This window comes from Periplaneta americana, chromosome 1 (genome assembly GCF_040183065.1).
Source record: "Periplaneta americana isolate PAMFEO1 chromosome 1, P.americana_PAMFEO1_priV1, whole genome shotgun sequence".
Classification (NCBI taxonomy): Eukaryota; Metazoa; Arthropoda; class Insecta; order Blattodea; family Blattidae; genus Periplaneta; species Periplaneta americana.
In genome coordinates, this window is record NC_091117.1 from 160,201,637 (window position 1) to 160,218,469 (window position 16,833).

The 16,833-nt window shown below is 35.0% G+C and overlaps 1 protein-coding gene and 1 long non-coding RNA gene across 3 annotated transcripts in view; one reads left to right on the top strand and one right to left on the bottom strand.

The window, feature by feature from the left end:
* MCTS1 (malignant T-cell-amplified sequence 1 homolog) lies at nt 1-13,759 on the top strand. The gene is made up of 6 exons (XM_069830382.1): nt 1-195; nt 2,899-3,051; nt 6,641-6,741; nt 8,204-8,337; nt 9,945-10,012; nt 13,403-13,759. The coding sequence occupies exons 1-6, from the start codon at nt 185-187 to the stop codon at nt 13,482-13,484; spliced, it is 549 nt and encodes a 182-aa protein (XP_069686483.1). The 5' UTR covers nt 1-184; the 3' UTR covers nt 13,485-13,759.
* LOC138702958 (uncharacterized) overlaps nt 13,630-16,833 on the bottom strand; it is a 24,963-nt gene continuing 21,759 nt past the window's right edge. For both annotated transcript variants that reach the window (XR_011332927.1, XR_011332926.1), the window contains exon 4: nt 13,630-13,722. This is a non-coding gene — a long non-coding RNA (uncharacterized lncRNA). The remainder of the gene's footprint in view (nt 13,723-16,833) is intronic.

Genomic DNA, 16,833 nt, shown 5'->3' on the forward strand with positions numbered 1-16,833 from the left:
AGATACCGGATATAAACATAAACTGTGGTATAAAATTGATGCACGAGCATCGTGCTGTACTGTCGGCTGATAGTTGTGATTGTTTGGTTGGTTCTTGAAACTAAAAGCTACAATAATAATAGTAGCTTAATCGATTTATTAATTTTAGCATTATAGTCTGTAAATAAATTAGAACACAAAGGAAATGTTTAAAAAGTAAGCAAATTACGAATACCAATTACGTATCATAGGTAGTATGTCAGAGCCAGAGCCAAGCTCGTACAAATGTGCCCAATTTACTTTTATATACCGGTTTTGGGTCTTCTCTAACCTTCTTCCTTCACATCCTCACCCTTAGTGACAAGTAATCCCAATTCCAGTGACAAAGTTAAGCAGGATTTTATTAGATACATAAGTGACCAGTAGTCTCACTGTAGGTGGTAAGGTTAGGTAGGGTTTGACGAGAAGACAGATTAGTGACAAAGCCCTATACAGCGTCAGTTAAGGTTAAAAAGGTTTTGAAGGGTCAGAACTGTCATAATGTTAGGTAGGGATTGATGAGATATATTAGGAACAAGTACTTCGCGAGAAATGACACACATGAATGTCATCCCAGGTGGAAAGATTATCTCCTGGCCTAGTTGCCTCGTAAGTGGTGCCTTCTTGGTATCACTTGTGAGGTTCAGATCTGTCTTCGGACAGTTGACTAAACAACAATGTCATCCCTCATAGTTAACACAGAATCGGTATTTTGTTAAGAAAAGAATCTTCCTAATTGCTAATCATGTGATTAGCAAAGCAAATTAGAGAACAGCAGTACCAGAAGAACATTAGTCCATAAAATATAAAATAGAAATAAAATGTTCAGAGCTGTACAATCATTCATTCAGTCTCTCCTGAAATTGACATATGACAGGTTAGGTATTTTTGGACGTCTTATGCTGAAATTAACCAACACTCGACAAAATAAACTGTGTCCTCTACCCTTATAAAAGTAAAATATACTGATTGTAACTTTCAATAAAACCGAGGTAATTCTGTAGTAGACATCAGCCATGGTCATCTCTCGGAAATAGAGATCTGGGACTCCAGGGCACATACATTACCAAATATAGCTTATATAATATATTTTAACTACATTTCCAACTTTTCTTATTATTGACATAATGTTAGCCTCTTTACATTCTTAAAAGGAAAGTAGGCCTATGTTAACTGAACCTCTATTGTGGAAAGATTACAGCTCAGTCGATACTTTTACTGTTCCAGATAGAATGGCATAAGTGAACATCAGGTCCATTATCCATCTGTTCTGGAAGTGATTCTTCCTTATATTATTCCCATCAGTCTTGTGTTGATTTTCAAGAAGTGTGGATGTTATTATGAAAATGTTGCCTGTTGTCATGGTACCCAAAAATGGACATATCAGTGGCACTAAATCTGTAGTGTTTGGGAAAAGGGAATGTCATTTTTTGTGCAGATGGAATTTTGTTCCCCAGATGAACACACAACTATACAAGTGGGTGTGCAAAAATCAAAAGAATACTAGCATTTGATGTGTTTTGTGTAGAAAATTATTTGCAAATGGTCCAAAGTTTAATTTTCATTTATCTCCAAACTCATTTTTACTACTTATCTCCCTTTACTCAACACAGAAATACCCTAGTAGTTGATACAGCATCATTGAATAACCGACATTTAAGATACCTATTAAGTTTCCTGTGTCTCGCGCCGTGGCATCGTGGTCTAAGGCATCCTGCCTAGGACTGGCGTTACGGAATGCGTGCTGGTTTGAATCCTCATGGAGAAAGAAATTTTCTCATGAAATTTCGGCCAGTGTATGGGACCGGTGTCCACCCAACATCGTGATTCACTTGGGGAGCTACGATAGGTAGCGAAATCCGGTTGTGAATACCAGCTATAACGGCTGGGGGGGATCATCGTGCTAACCACACGATACCTCCATTCTGGTTGGATGAACGTCCACCTCTGCTTCGCCATGTGGGTGTGAGGCCAGCAGCCGGCTGGTCGGTCTAGGCCCTTCACGGGCTGTAGCGCCACGGATTATTATTATTATTATTATTATTATTATTATTATTATTATTATATTATTAAGTTTCCTGCATTAAAAGATTGTATTTCCTTGTGTTTGTCCAATCGGGCATTACACAACAGTTTTTTTTATGTAGGTACACTCAATTGAATTATTATTATTTTTTTATTAATGCTGCGCATTTTAACGTGTACCCATTTGCGCCTCTGGCCAATTTTTGGTGATTATAATGAAGAATCCTGTTCTGAGGTTGGGGGCGACCATTAGGTCGGATTCTGTTAGTCCCATATGATGTGATGACATATTAGTATGGAAGTGGGCAGGATGAATGAAAATGGTGATAATGACAGTGAAATGAACCCAGGGTCCGGCACCAAAAGTTAACCAGGATTTGCTCGTAATGGGTTGAGGGAAAACCGTGGAAGAAACCTCAACTTGGCAACCTGTCCCAACCAGAATTCGTTCCCAGGCTCGCTAGTTTCGTAAACATGCTGACCACTACTTCACAGCAGTGGACTCAAATGAAAATATTTGTTCCATTTTATTTCATAATAAACGTTGCTAAGATGTAATTTTAAACATACTTTGGGAGACTGCAACAAAGACTGTAAATCATATATTTGTTTTAAATGATCAATGTGAAGCAAATTTTATGACAATTGTAAATCAATAAGACTACATATAAATAACAAATATAAGAATGTGTATCAATAATAGTATATAGGCCAATTTAATTACTTTTATATTTAACCACTTAATTTGTCTATTATTACACCAGATTAATGCCAGTGAAATAATTGTTATTAGTACAAGGTCATTAATACTAGGTTATAAAATTTCTTGATTTGACTTTAATTTCTTTTCCTCAGGTTTGAAGAAAAAGAGAGTGTCTCAGGGGTGCAGCAATTGAAGTCTTCTGTCCAAAAGGGAATTCGCACGAAGCTGCTGGAGCAGTACCCACACTTAGAAAGTCATGTGGAAAGCATTCTCCCCAAGAAGGATACATATCGAATAGTGAAATGGTATTCATTCATAGTTTTTTGCCCAAGGGCAGGTCTTTCACTGCAAGCCTAGCATTCTCCACTCTTTCCTATTTGCCGTCTTCCTCATACTCTCAACATATGATCCATATATCTTAATGTTGTCTTATCATCTGATATCTTCTTCTGCCCCAAACTTTTCTCCTTTCACCATTCCTTCCAGTGCATCCTTCATAAGACAGTTTCTTCTTAGCCAATGGCCCAACCAATTTCTTTTCCTCTTCTTGATCAGTTTCAGCATCATTCTTTCTTCTTCCACTTTTTCTTGCACAACTTCATTTCTTACTCTGTCCATTTCACATGCTCCATTCTTCTCCATATCCGCATTTCAAATGCTTAATGTTGTTTCACTTCACTAGTTCTCTTTCTTGTTCCAGAGGTCCTAAGAAGATGCTCCTTTTTCTATTAAAAGCTTTCTATGCCATTGCTATTCTCCTTTGGACTTCCTGGCAGCCGAAATGATACATAAGATAGTAATAAACTTGTTCTAGGATGTCAACAAAGTAAATATAGCATACGTTATCCCTTCTATACACAATAAACTGTTGTTGCTATGCAGCAAGAATTAATTGTAGAATTGATGCATGGATTTCTCAATCTGTTCATTTTCTATAGCAGCATATAAATACGTCTCTTGTGAGTTTTGGATTAATGTTTTAATCTTTCGGGACATACTTTCATTAGTTGTTTCGTTATGCATTGACAACTCAGTAGTTTCCTTGTCATTCTATCTGCCTGCATAGATGAAGACATATAATTGGTAAACATTATTATGATTCTGCATAAGACTTAGCATATCGAGTCTTCTGTAGCAGTTTTACCAACATTTACACAGAGCTTTAACTGCTGCTGTTTGCTATTCCAGATGCAACTCTCAAAACAGCTCTGAAATTGAAACTTATCAAACACATGTTATTAAAAACTGATTATGTTAGTGTAAGGGTCATACTATTTGCAACAGCACAGTATTCTTGCAACTTTTCAATAACGAAACTTTTGAGACATCTTGTAGGCTATTTCAAGAATATAATGTCAGTCTGCTTCCAATGACATGCATTTTCCTTTTGCTCCTCTTATATCGTAATACTTTTATGTGTTCATTTAAACTATAATCATAATTATGAAAATGGTTATGATGATCATCATCAAGAGCTTTGAGAGATTAGAACCTGTTCCTTAGAGCCTAAAGGCCTGCTCTCACGTAGCGGAATCGAATCAAACAGAATTTCTCTTCACAGTGTATTTAAATGAAAGATAGCAGAAAGCAGCACGTTGAATCGAATCTAAGCGAATCAAACAGAACAGAATTCAGGAGCTAGAATATTTATTCCACTGCCAGAATAGAATTTCTTGTTTCAGGTATGATTGTGAGTTCTCGTGAAGCCTTTGTGAAAAAACAAATGAACCATATCCACTCATAGTGGCTTAATTTTCTATTGAAAGTTATTGCTGATACAAAAATCACAAATTAATATGAACAAAGAAAAATTAATGAATCTTGTATAGAATTATCCTCTTTTGTATGACAAAACACAAAATTACTGTTTGGTTCGGTTCCACTAGACGTGAGCAGCAGCAGATTTTTTGTTTTGTTTCGATTCGGTTCGATTCCGCTAAGTTCTTTCTTATCTGTTCATCTTTGTAGGTCTGATGCTAGTCTGCCAATTAGTGATATTTGTCCAGTCTGTCCATTCGTGGTACATGTTGACAATTATGTTGATATAGCTTTACAACTTCCATGTTAGTGTTCACTTGGTATTTTTCCCAAATGTCTATTTCCCTCATTGTTAGGTTTTGTTAGCCGTAGTAGCAGTGGTGTTTGCTGAAAGAGGATTCTGGGGCATCGCCCTCATTGTGGAAAGAAATTGAAATGCCCTTTTCATTTTTGCTTGCTCGTTTCAATTCACATAGTTAAGATTAGCTCATACTGCATTTATCTGAATATAAGCCATACCTGAATTTTTAGTTTAATTTTATTTATATAGGCCTGCATTTATTGTTTGAACACTCGTGTGCGATTTTAAGCCACAGGCATATTTCATCAATCTTAATGTAGTGAAAAAAGTGCAGCTTATATTCAGATAAATATGATATTTTCATTATGCATGATTTGTAATTCTAAAATTCTAACATTTCTACTTGTCAGGTTGATTTTTCATAACTGAGCCCCTTAATGACTAAACTGATAGTAATCATAAGAATCGCCTTTGAGCTATGTTCAGTTTTCGTATTTAAGATGCAAACTTCATTGCCATATTAATTTTAAGGGAAGCTTTTGCTTTTGTAGTACGTCTTTGCATAGTTGCACAAGGAAAATTTAAACCTGAAATGAGCAAACAACTAGAAGCATCGTAATTATATTGTGGCCTATGATTATCATTAACCTTTCCGAGACATGAGGGCTCCAAATAAGAGACACCAAACCTGTTCTAAATATCTAGACATGATTACACTGCTGAGCAAAAAAACCATAACACTTGGATTTTTCTGAGAAATTCAGATTTAATGTACAAAAATGATATTGTACAGCTGTAAAAAAAAAAAAAAGTGGCCGCACTTGTGAATAGCGAATATTTTCTAAGTTCACTTCGGATCACGGTGATGTTCCATGATGCATATTACTGTGGAATCCCGGCCATCAAGTCACTCAACTGAGTGCGCTCCTTGTATAATGGCAGTTGACTTAATATAAAAATATGATGGAAGAGTGGAACAGAGAAAAATTCTCTCCGGCACCGGGATTTGGACCCAGGTTTTCAGCTCAATGTGCTGATGCTTTATCCATTAAGCCACACTGGATTCCCATCCCGATGTCGGATCGAATCCTCTCAGTTTAAGTTCCACCTCTTGGGTTCCATCTAGTGGCCTACCTCATGCACTACATCATAGATGTATGACAGTGGCACAATGTCCATACATGTGCAAGAGGTGCACTCGTTATGAGTGACTAAGTGGCCGGGATCTGACAGAATAAGCGCCATCTTAAATCACAAAGTGATTATTTTTCGCATATTACATATTATGATGTACCGAAGTACATTGTAATATTTAATATAAAAATGTCAACATGTCGAACTTGGAGTCAGGCCACAAAAGGAAAAAACACTGGAGGAGTAGGATTCGATCCAGTGCTATGGATTGAACTTTGCCATAGCTTAATGGTTAAAGTGCTTGGTACATAGAACCAAGGATCCGGGTTCGATCCCTGGCGCTGGAGCAAATTTTTCTCCTTTATTATTAATTATTACCGTAACAGATGTATTCTGTAGGACCAAAAAAAAAATTAATCTTTACGTAGAATGTTCTGTTGGCTTAATGATGATAGTGTGAAGCGTCTTGCCAGAGGAAGCTAAGCAGTGAGGGGTGAAGTGGGACTAATCTGCGTAGGGAAGCATGCACAGACCTGTCTGTATGCCGGTGTACAACTGCTTGCCACCCAACAACAGATTTTGTTAAGTAGAGGTTTGAGTGAAACTGGTTTTCATAGGAACTCTGTAGCTCATTTTTGTGTAATCCGAGTTTATGTTTTGTACTTATTAAAATTATACAAAAGCTGATCCTTGTGTTGCAGTCATGACCACATAGAAATCCTAGTAAATGGTGCAGGAGAATTATTATTTTTTCGCCATAGAGAAGGGCCATGGATTCCTACATTGCGCTTATTACATAAGTGTAAGTAAAAAATTAATTGTATTGCAAAGTAATGTAATCAATAAGAAAAGTGTAGTATAAATTGAATTGTAACATTACTAATTATAAATACAGTCACGTGGTTGAGAATATAAAATTAAGTAACACAACCTGTATATTGATTATGTTACTTAGGCATGACTTCCCTCAATAAGAATAGCAGTTGAAAATTAACTATGCATATTATGTATGCAGAGTGTGTCCCTTGGATATATAGCGTTCTCTTCTCACTTGCCATTGGTCTCTCGTGCAGAAACTCACCACTTGCCTACCTTCAGGGTGAAGAAAAATTGGCAAACACTCCAGCATGCAATTCTTTACAGAAAAGGAAGACTTTTTCGTTTATATAAATTCCATATCTTGCTTATTTTTTTCAGGGATATAAATTGAAGGTATACTAACACTATAAAATAATATTCTTTACTGATATTGCTCCAAGGAGTACAATACTCCAGTGATACTGTTTGGGTAAATGAATAGAATTTTGGCTTATAGACATAGAATCTGGGTCCAATCCCTCTAACTTCCTCATTTATTTTAATTTTAATCAAAATTATGAGGCTTTTACTTACTATAACTTTTTTATATCCTTTCATATTTATACAAAAATTATAAGATTTTGAATAGACGCAAATGCAAGAGTATACAAATGCTGCTTTAGTACAATAAAGGAGTGCTGCTGTTGTCAGTGTTTTTAACAGTCACACTATGAAAAATGCATTGAAATATCATATTCGATTAAAACTAATCAGAACAGACCATAGCCATTTCTTATGAGACGGAATGGGAAGGTTCCTGAAATTCACGAACTAGAATGCTGTTCTGGTCAACTCCAGTCCATTTCGAACCATGATGATGATACCTTAATTCTAATATTTGTATAGTTTCATATAATGGTTGTTGGTAACTCCCTCTGCATTGCAGTATGTGTGACGAATTTTTCTGTTTCAAGCATAGGGCAGCCAAGATTCATTATGATCCCCAGACGTTAGTAGAGGTGAAAAGAAATATTCCAGATATTACTATGTCCTCAGCAACGGTGTTTCAAAACCTCTTGAAAATATTCCAGGTTTGTGTTTGAGAGAAGGGACGCAGTTTAAACATCTATAATAGTACTCCTATGTAGAAAATTTTTAAGAATCTTTTATTAAAACAGCTTTGAAGCAAAATTCCTATTTCATACCTCAAGTTGAAGTTCCCTAGCTCTGCAAACAATCATTTAGATTTTGTGAGGATGCAAATAGAGCCAAGATATTAAATGAAGGGACAGTCTGTATAACAAATCAGAAATCTATAAAATTTCCAAGTTCAAATATACATCGCTAAAATACTTGCAGGATAAACTTCGCGGTTTTTACAAAAAAATCCATCAAAGAGCAGTAAAGATGTAAATAGAAAGAAGTAAAAGCTATTTTGACTAACTGCATGATTTGTATACTTTCAGACCCATTCTTCTTACCATGGGAACAAGTGGATAAGGGAGCCATTCGGTTTGTTTTGAGTGGTGCCAATATCATGTGTCCAGGCCTCACATCACCAGGTGCCAAAATGACTCCTGTTGCTAAAGGAACAGTAGTTGTATCCTTCATAAGACGTACCAACACATGATACTTTTCCAGTTCACTGCAGACTAAAGCATAAGATGCACTATCACCTTCACTTTTTAACTTTGCTCTAGAATATGCCATTAGGAAAGTTCAGGAAAACAGAGAGGGTTTGGAATTGAAAGGTTACATCAGCTGCTTGTTTATGCGGATGACATGAATAAGTTAGGGTAAAATCCACAAACTATTAGGAAAACCACGGAAATTTTACTTGAAGTAATGACATAGATTTGGAAGTAAATCCCGAAAAGACAAAGTATATGATTACGTCTCGTGACCAGAACATTAGTACGAATTGGAAATATAAAAATTGGAAATTTATTCTTTGAAAAGGTGGAAAAATTGAAATATCTTTGAACAACAGTAGCAAATATAAATGACATTCGAGAGGAAATTAAACGCAGACTGTACATGAGAAATGGCTACTATTATTCGATTGAGTAGCTTTTGCCTTCTAGTCTGCTTTAAAAAAACTGAAAGTTAGAATTTATAAAGGATATATTACTGGTTGTTCTGTATGGTTGTGAAATTTGGGCTCTCACTTTGAGTAACAGAGGTTAGGGGTGTTCGAGAATAAGGTGCTTAAAAATATTTGGTGCTAAGAGGGATGAAGTTACAAGAGAATGGAGAAAGTTACACAACGCAGAACTGCACACATTGTATTCTTCACCTAACATCATTTGAAACATTAAATCCAGATGTTTGAGATGGGCAGGGCATGTAGCACATATGGGTGAATCCAAAAATGCGTATAAAGTGTAAGTTGGGAGACCTGAGGGGAAAAAGACCTTTGGTGTGGCCATGACATAGATTGGAGGTTAATATTAAAATGGATTTGAGAGAGTTGGGATATGTTGCTAGGGACTGGATTAATCTTGCTCAGAATAGGGACTGATGGCAGGCTTATGTGAGGGCAGCAATGAACCTCCAGATTCTCTTAAATTTTGTGAGTAAGTAATATAATTATATTACATTATTATTTCAGTATTATAACATTATAATTACCGGTACCCTAGATCATATATGTAACAGATAACTCCTCGCTACGTTAAAATCGGCAGCACTTTGAAGAGAACAACCGCCAGGATCGCCACCCGTCTGCCATAAACGAACACGAGATGGCAGCACAGTCGCTAATGCAGTTCAAATGGGTATTATGACGTGACTGCTTATGTAACAACTAGATCACAGCGTAGTAAACCTGACAAAAGTTGTTAACTTCAAAGCCCATAACCCTGACATATCTGTTACATATATGATCTAGGCCGGTACTATTATTATATTTTATTTAAATTCCTTATTCTTATTAAGTGTGTGTGTATTCTATGGTTGCTGTATTTATTGTGCTCGGGACAATAGCTTGGCTTACCGCCTGCATGGAAGCTGTTGGCATTGCAGTATCAGAGAAATAATGACACTTTGTAAAATATAGTTATCAATAAATAAATAGTCATGAAATAAAATTAACCACTATTTTCAAATAGCTGTTGGTTGGGCAAACCTGCATCTTGGTCAGAACTCAACCACTGTTTGTGTATACAGAAACCTAAGTTGGGAAAAATTTCCTTAGCTATTAAACAGGCAGTCATGGCAGAGGGGAAACAACATGCATTAGCTGTGGGAATGACGGCATTATCAACAGAAGATATGTAAGTATACATTTCGGGGCATGTTTAAATTCTGCTTATTTAAATTAATAACTAGAATAACGGAGCTTGCTGTCCATTTAGAGATTTATTTTGAGCTGTAGTTAAAGATTCAGTACTCTTTCTTTTTTTAGATTTGTAATATCGTTCCTACATATTTAATTTTTATAACATTATTTCAGTGGCATTAACTTAAGGTGTTTTGCATTCTAGTAGAACTTTGTATGATTGACCACTCTTCTTTGTGCTGATCTGATGACTCAACAGTGAAAGAAATTATCTTTTGTCGAAGTGTGCTGTTAAACATCATGGTACTCGGTTCCGGACAATTGGCCACAGAAAATTGGTAATAGGGACAATTCGTCACAGATAGACAATTTGCCAAACCGTCCATTATCCAAAAATGGGACTGTAACAATTTATTTAAATGTGAATTAATGGCAAATATGATAACTTTCACGTTGTCCTCCGGTTCAAAATACAACAACCACCTTTCTCCTTGTACGGTCTTAGTGTATCTGCCAGCTATAACGTTCAGTTCGTCAATATTCCTTGGTTCAGGTGGTAGGTGCAGCTTCCTGGCACGGCGCACAGTTTTTTAATGGATGGTTTCTTTGGTAGATTCACATTGGCTTCGCTTGCAATAAGCTGTAACTCATTTTGAATAATGACAGACGTTGGTTCTCGGGAAGTCCCCGCCCTTGCCTTCATGTTCTCTACACATTCCTTTGCCTTAATCCTTCCCCAGTCTGCAGAATGATTCTTGTGTTCAGACGATTCTTTGATGACACTGCTTCCATCTTCTGATAACGTGACTGTTGCATTACACCCACCATGCATGTCACAGCGCCAAACAACTCCATTCTTATTTTCTCTAAGTCTCGTGTACATGTAGCCAAGATATATTAATTTGTCAGAGCCTCTTTCTGATTTTGTGAAGCGAATTTCTTCCGCCATAATTTTGAATTAGTTTATAGCTTCTGGATTTCTCTTGTGATACCATAGAAATATAGTTTAAATTGTTGCGAATTTGAGTATTGCCTTGAATTTTAATGTGTGGCTAATTGTCTTTGATATGAATTTAAATTATGTGGCTAATTGCCTTTGATATGAATTTCAATTATGTTGCGAGTTGCCTCTGTGGCCAGTTGTCCCCAACCCCATGATACTGTATACAGCTGGTGTACACGTTTTTTCCCTTAGCCTTTCTGTTTTTCACAGTTTAATATTTTGTTTGTATCTAAAAAAGTTTTCGTTACTGGTATATAGTGTCAGCTTTGTGTAGGCCTACTTCTTGTTACAATGATTAACAACTTTCAACCTTTTTTGGAGAATCTCTATTTAAATTCCTCACAATAGTACACTGGGAGACAAAAACTTTGGGACACTTGAATTTTATTTTGTAAATGTGTTTAATAGGTCACCAATATGTTTTAAATAGTGATTAATAAGATTATAATATTAGGATACAAAGAAAGAGAAAATGACTTCATAACACCAACAATTGTGCCCACTGTTGTCACACTCCGCATAAGCAAAATTTTGTTCAAATCTAGATTGTGATGTTATTGTTGGTAACTTTGGTGGTATGAGGTCATAATCATTTTCGTTTTCAGTCTGTGTTACGTTTATAATCGTATAATTAAATTAATCACCATTTAAAACATGTTGGTACAAAGTACAAAGTAAAATTCAAGTGTCCCAAATTTTTTGTCCACCAGTGTATTTGCGAAATGTTATTTTTAATTTATCTGCAAGTTTTCTGTATTATCAAATTATATTACCGGTATATTCCAAAATTAGGATGTAGGTTTTATGAGTAAATGTGGTATTCTCTCATAATTTACGTGATAATTTAAACAGTCAAGTTTTATGAAGTTATAGACGGTTGGTAACAGTTAAGAATGCCTGAGAATTTAAAGACATCGATACAGAAAGCCACAGATGAATTAAGAGTTATTTGTTACATTATTCATTGTCAAAAGCAAATACAGTAAAACCTCGATAAGACGTGCCCACTTATTATGCTATCCCGTGTAATATGCTTTTTTTTTTGTCCAGTCCCTGTGCATTTCATATATAATGCCTTTATAAAATATCCCGTTTGTTGTGCTTAAGTCCCACATAATACACTGTTTTTGTGGAATATTTTCGATGTAATTTTCAGCAAAGTACTGTAACAGCAATGAAACATCTTGGTCATGGAACTCACTGGTGCCATTAACTGAAAATTATTGGTATTCGACCCTTTACCTGCGCATTTAAACCTTCATACTTCATACCTTAGTATACCCCACCCTCGTTACGCTCTCTTATTCGACTCCTTATCTGCGCAGTTAAAGCCTACGTACAGTTACAAGCCGCACCTTCTTGCTAACACTCTCTCTCAAACAACATTCCTCACTCAGCCATAATAAAATTCTGGAAATTTTTTCTGGGCAGTTTGTTGTCCTTTTGTGTATTGAAGTGTCTGTGAATGTGATTACAATGAGTGTTAAACGAAAACCCTTTTCTGTGTCGGAAAAATTGGAAGTCTTACGAAAGTACGATGAGAACAGTACTCTTACTCAGAAATGACTCTCTGATGCATTAGGAATCCCACCATCGACATTAAGGACGATAATAAAAAATCGCGACTCGATCACTACAGCTGCAACATCGGGAGGATGTAATCGCAGAAACTGAAGTGTGGTAAACATGACGACTTGAAGAACACGCACATGGCAAACAACTATAAATGGTTTCTTTTTTTTTTTTTTCGAAAGAATTAAGTACAGTACATATTGTAAATGTCTTTGACGTACAGTACAGTAATTACATAATGTATTACCTTTCATGAATCTTGTATTTCAATAAAGAAAAATGCTAATAGATACTGTATATAAGTCAAAATTAGTATACCCGCCTAATATGCAGTCCCGGTTAATACACGTTTTACACCCGGTCCCTTGAACAGCGTCTTATCAGGGTTTTACTGTATACACACACCACAGTTCTAGTAACATGCCTTAAAGAATGTAACCTATAAGAAATCAATGACAATTACAAATCACAATTAGTTCTGTGTGTCAAAAACAATTCTCCTCCCCACCCTCCCCCAAATCTTTTTGTTTCATTATACTGTTTGACTTCATATAATTCCTTTAATTTTGACAGGCACAATAATATAATCGTGAACCAGTGTATTTCCTCCTTGGGATGCACAAAGGATAATTTATAATTATAAATGCAGAAATGGTGAAATCATGAAAAAAGAAATAGATGTACCCTGTAAAACCCAACATCAGTACTATCTTTATCTACCAAAGATTATCCTGGACTTGCCAAGATTAACCCAGATTTTCAGTGCAGATACTCAAATCTTTATAATGATGTGACCTTATTTTGTTACAGAGCAAAAGTCAACAAGGGGATTGGAATCGAGAATTGTCACTATCTGAATGATGGATTATGGCAGATGAAACCAGTCAAGTAATCCTTAAAACATTTATTGAGTTCCTCAAGCATTTCTATGATGAGACGCAGAAAAAAAAAAGAAATAAATGTGTGTTATTTCTGTTAATTCAATTATAATTTGACAGCACATAACTAAAATTTGCAGTAAACAGTTTACTGTAGCCTTTTTTTTTTTTTTTTTTTTTTTGTCACTTTGCTTTGTTAAAACTTGTTTTTATAGTTGCACTTGTGAGGTTGTATTTGGCATCTCCAAGGTTCTGAAATAAAATCATAAGAGAATTCAAAGTTCATAAATACCCTTGTATTGTCTCCTTATTAATATTTTCCAAAGTTCTTTTAAGCAGCTATTCTATCAATAGTCTCCAGAAACACACCTTCATCTCAAATAGCCGAAATAACTAAAATGCTCTCTCAATTAATAACACTCAATAAAAGAATTGTATTTCAATGGATACCATCCCATTGCAGAATCCTGGGAAACGAGAATATGGATGCTTTAGTAAAGAAGGGCAGCACTACTACTTACAGACCTGTTACTAAATCTACCTATTACTCTGTGAAAAGATTTATGTATTAAATCTACATACTTAGACTTCAACAAACAAAATTTGATAACACAATGTCAAGGGAAAAAATGGAACTCGCTGTATCATAATCGACAGTTAATTCCCGATATACCATGAAAATCGTCTGTAGCTGCATTTAGATTGGCAACAGGCCATGATTGTTTGGCCGAACACCTGCATAGAATTGGAATATATCAGTCCCCTAACTGTCCATTGTGCAACTCAAACCAAGAAATGGATTCGGAACCCTCAAAATCTGTGCTTCAGTGGCTGACCATGATAATATCTTTGAAAAATATTGGAGTGCAAGAGGTCAAATTACTTTATTGTCAAACGCCTGGCATTAGAAAACAACATCTCTCATAACAGAAGTAGATACTTCCGCAAAAAACATCTTAAACTTCATTGCTTTAATTTCAACTAATAAAAAAATTGGTAAATTCATACACTTTCCCCTAACTCCATTAAAATTCACCTAACAACAATCAATATTAACCACCCTTGTATGCTGATGACTTAGTAATCTAGATCTCCACAAATTGTAAAAACCATAAAAACTAAACTCGCAAATGAACAAAGCACTAGAGCAACTGGATGAATGGTGCAGAATGAACAATATGACAGTCAATACAGACAAAACAAAATTTAAAATTTTCATAGTATGCCATCAGGCACCCGAAATTACTATAACATTTAAAAATAACAACATTGAGAAATACCAAAATTACAAATACAATGAAATCTCAAAATGACGTACTTCACTAGAACATATTTTTCAGTTTAACATACATTTTCAAATTCCCTGCTCAAATCACATAATATGTTACTATGCACAGGTATTTCATTTTTTACTCTCTCTGGGCTTAATCTTTTGCAGCACAAATTATTTTTTTATGTTTTTCATTTCATGGATCATAACAAAGCTTCGATCAATTTTTTTCAACATTTTAACTCTGCACACAATTTCAAAACATAGATAGGACCTCTATATATACTCAAGAGGTGGTTCCTTGGTGGAATATCTGTGCCAGAAAATTTAGGAAGAAAGAAAACGGTGGTTCTTCTGTACAACCACTATGCCGCAAAGGGTTAAGAAGGTTTCATTATTATGTACAGAATCTTGAAGTTAATAAGTGTTAATAACACTTTCTTAAACAGCTTATCGATTTTGAAGTTTTATTTGCCTTAACATGAAGTGTGATATCTTACTTGTTGACGATCTTTGTCATGGCTCAGTGATAGTATCGAATGTGCGTGAATGAAGACTGAAAATGTTCCAGAATGAATTCTGATGTGTTTGACAGAAGTAGAACAATTTGTGGAAAATTAACTACTACTTAAAAAAACACTTCAAACAAAAATAAGTGATTTCTTCAGGCCATTCTAGTTCTTACTTTAAGAAAGTTTTCTTCATTTGTTTTTATTTTTTTAAATTGTTAGTGTTAAGTGTTTTATTGTAAAGTTTAATAATTCTTTAAAATGTACTTGTGTGTTTGAATTTTTCTATGACACAAGAACTTTAATCACAATTGGTAACAGTAGGTCAAAAGGCATGATTTTTAGTATAAAGTATAAAAGATTTTATTTTCTGATGTACGTCATACTGAGATTTTACTGTACAGTGCCCCAAGAGGAATGTAAAATACTTCAGGAGAATGTAGTATGAGTTAACCGACATAGATTTCAGCTGATATATACCTATGTCCAAAGTGTAATGGTTGGGAGTATATTGATGGGCGAACTAACACTCTGGATTGACTTGGCTTCAAATTGACAGCTGTGATCGTCATTCATTTACAAAACAAACGAATGACGATATCACAAATATGGCTGCAAAACACTGTGTATTTAGCAATTTCTTACAAATAAATTATGGAACTTTAATTAACCATGAATCCAATCATCCTGCCCTGTATGATATGAGTTCAAAAAATACAGAGATACCCATAACAAGGAAATGTTGTGGAAGGAAGTTGGTGAAATTGTAGGCAAGATTGGTAAAGTATCTATTTCAACAGAGGTTAATTCTATGTATATTCCCATACATTAGAGGTAGAATAATTAAAATATTATCTATTTTAAGACAATTTTTATATAAAAAAACTGAATTTAGTGTTGTTACAGCAGGAACGTATATTATATATAGTGTGTCAAAGAAATAGGCTATCTTCCCCGAAATTCCAACTTTTAATAACGACAATTAATGTAACCAATTACTTGGTCATTTTAAAATCATAATGAAGTGTATTTTAGAACTAGTTTTAAGTTGAATACCCTGGACAAAAGTTTGAATATTGTAACTACTGTAATTTATAACAAACGATCTAATTAATTTTGACACAGATCGCTCGCTCGCAAAATAATTTAAATATACGGTACATTTCTGTTTAAAGTGGCATAAATACAACAATGTAAGCTATCTCATTGATACCATTTAGCTCTTACTTCTTTACTAGGAAAATAAGCCTTAAACTTGTCTCCTGTCTCCAATGCTAAATGATTCAGCAAAATTATTGCATCCAAACTTAGTGCTATCTAATTTTCTGTTGGCATAGGCCCTAATACTTTCGATGGGAAAGATGACTGTGTTCGCTGTAAAGAAAACAGCTCAGCTGAAGTTCGCTCGGCGATGATCACCAATGTTGTACTCTGAGTGATGATCGCCATAGTGGAACCATAGTTTAAAATGTTGTGCATTTGACAGTTCATATTTTATAATAATAATAATAATAATAATAATAATAATAATAATAATAATAATACACAAAATTTAAAATACCGATAATGTAAATTGTAAACAGT

Excerpts from the sequence above, each read along its gene's own strand:
- MCTS1 (XM_069830382.1), top strand. Across the intron at positions 3,052-6,640 it reads ACATATCGAATAGTGAAATG|TCATGACCACATAGAAATCC; the intron begins GTATTCATTCAT and ends CTTGTGTTGCAG. Across the intron at positions 8,338-9,944 it reads TTGCTAAAGGAACAGTAGTT|GCAGTCATGGCAGAGGGGAA; the intron begins GTATCCTTCATA and ends GCTATTAAACAG.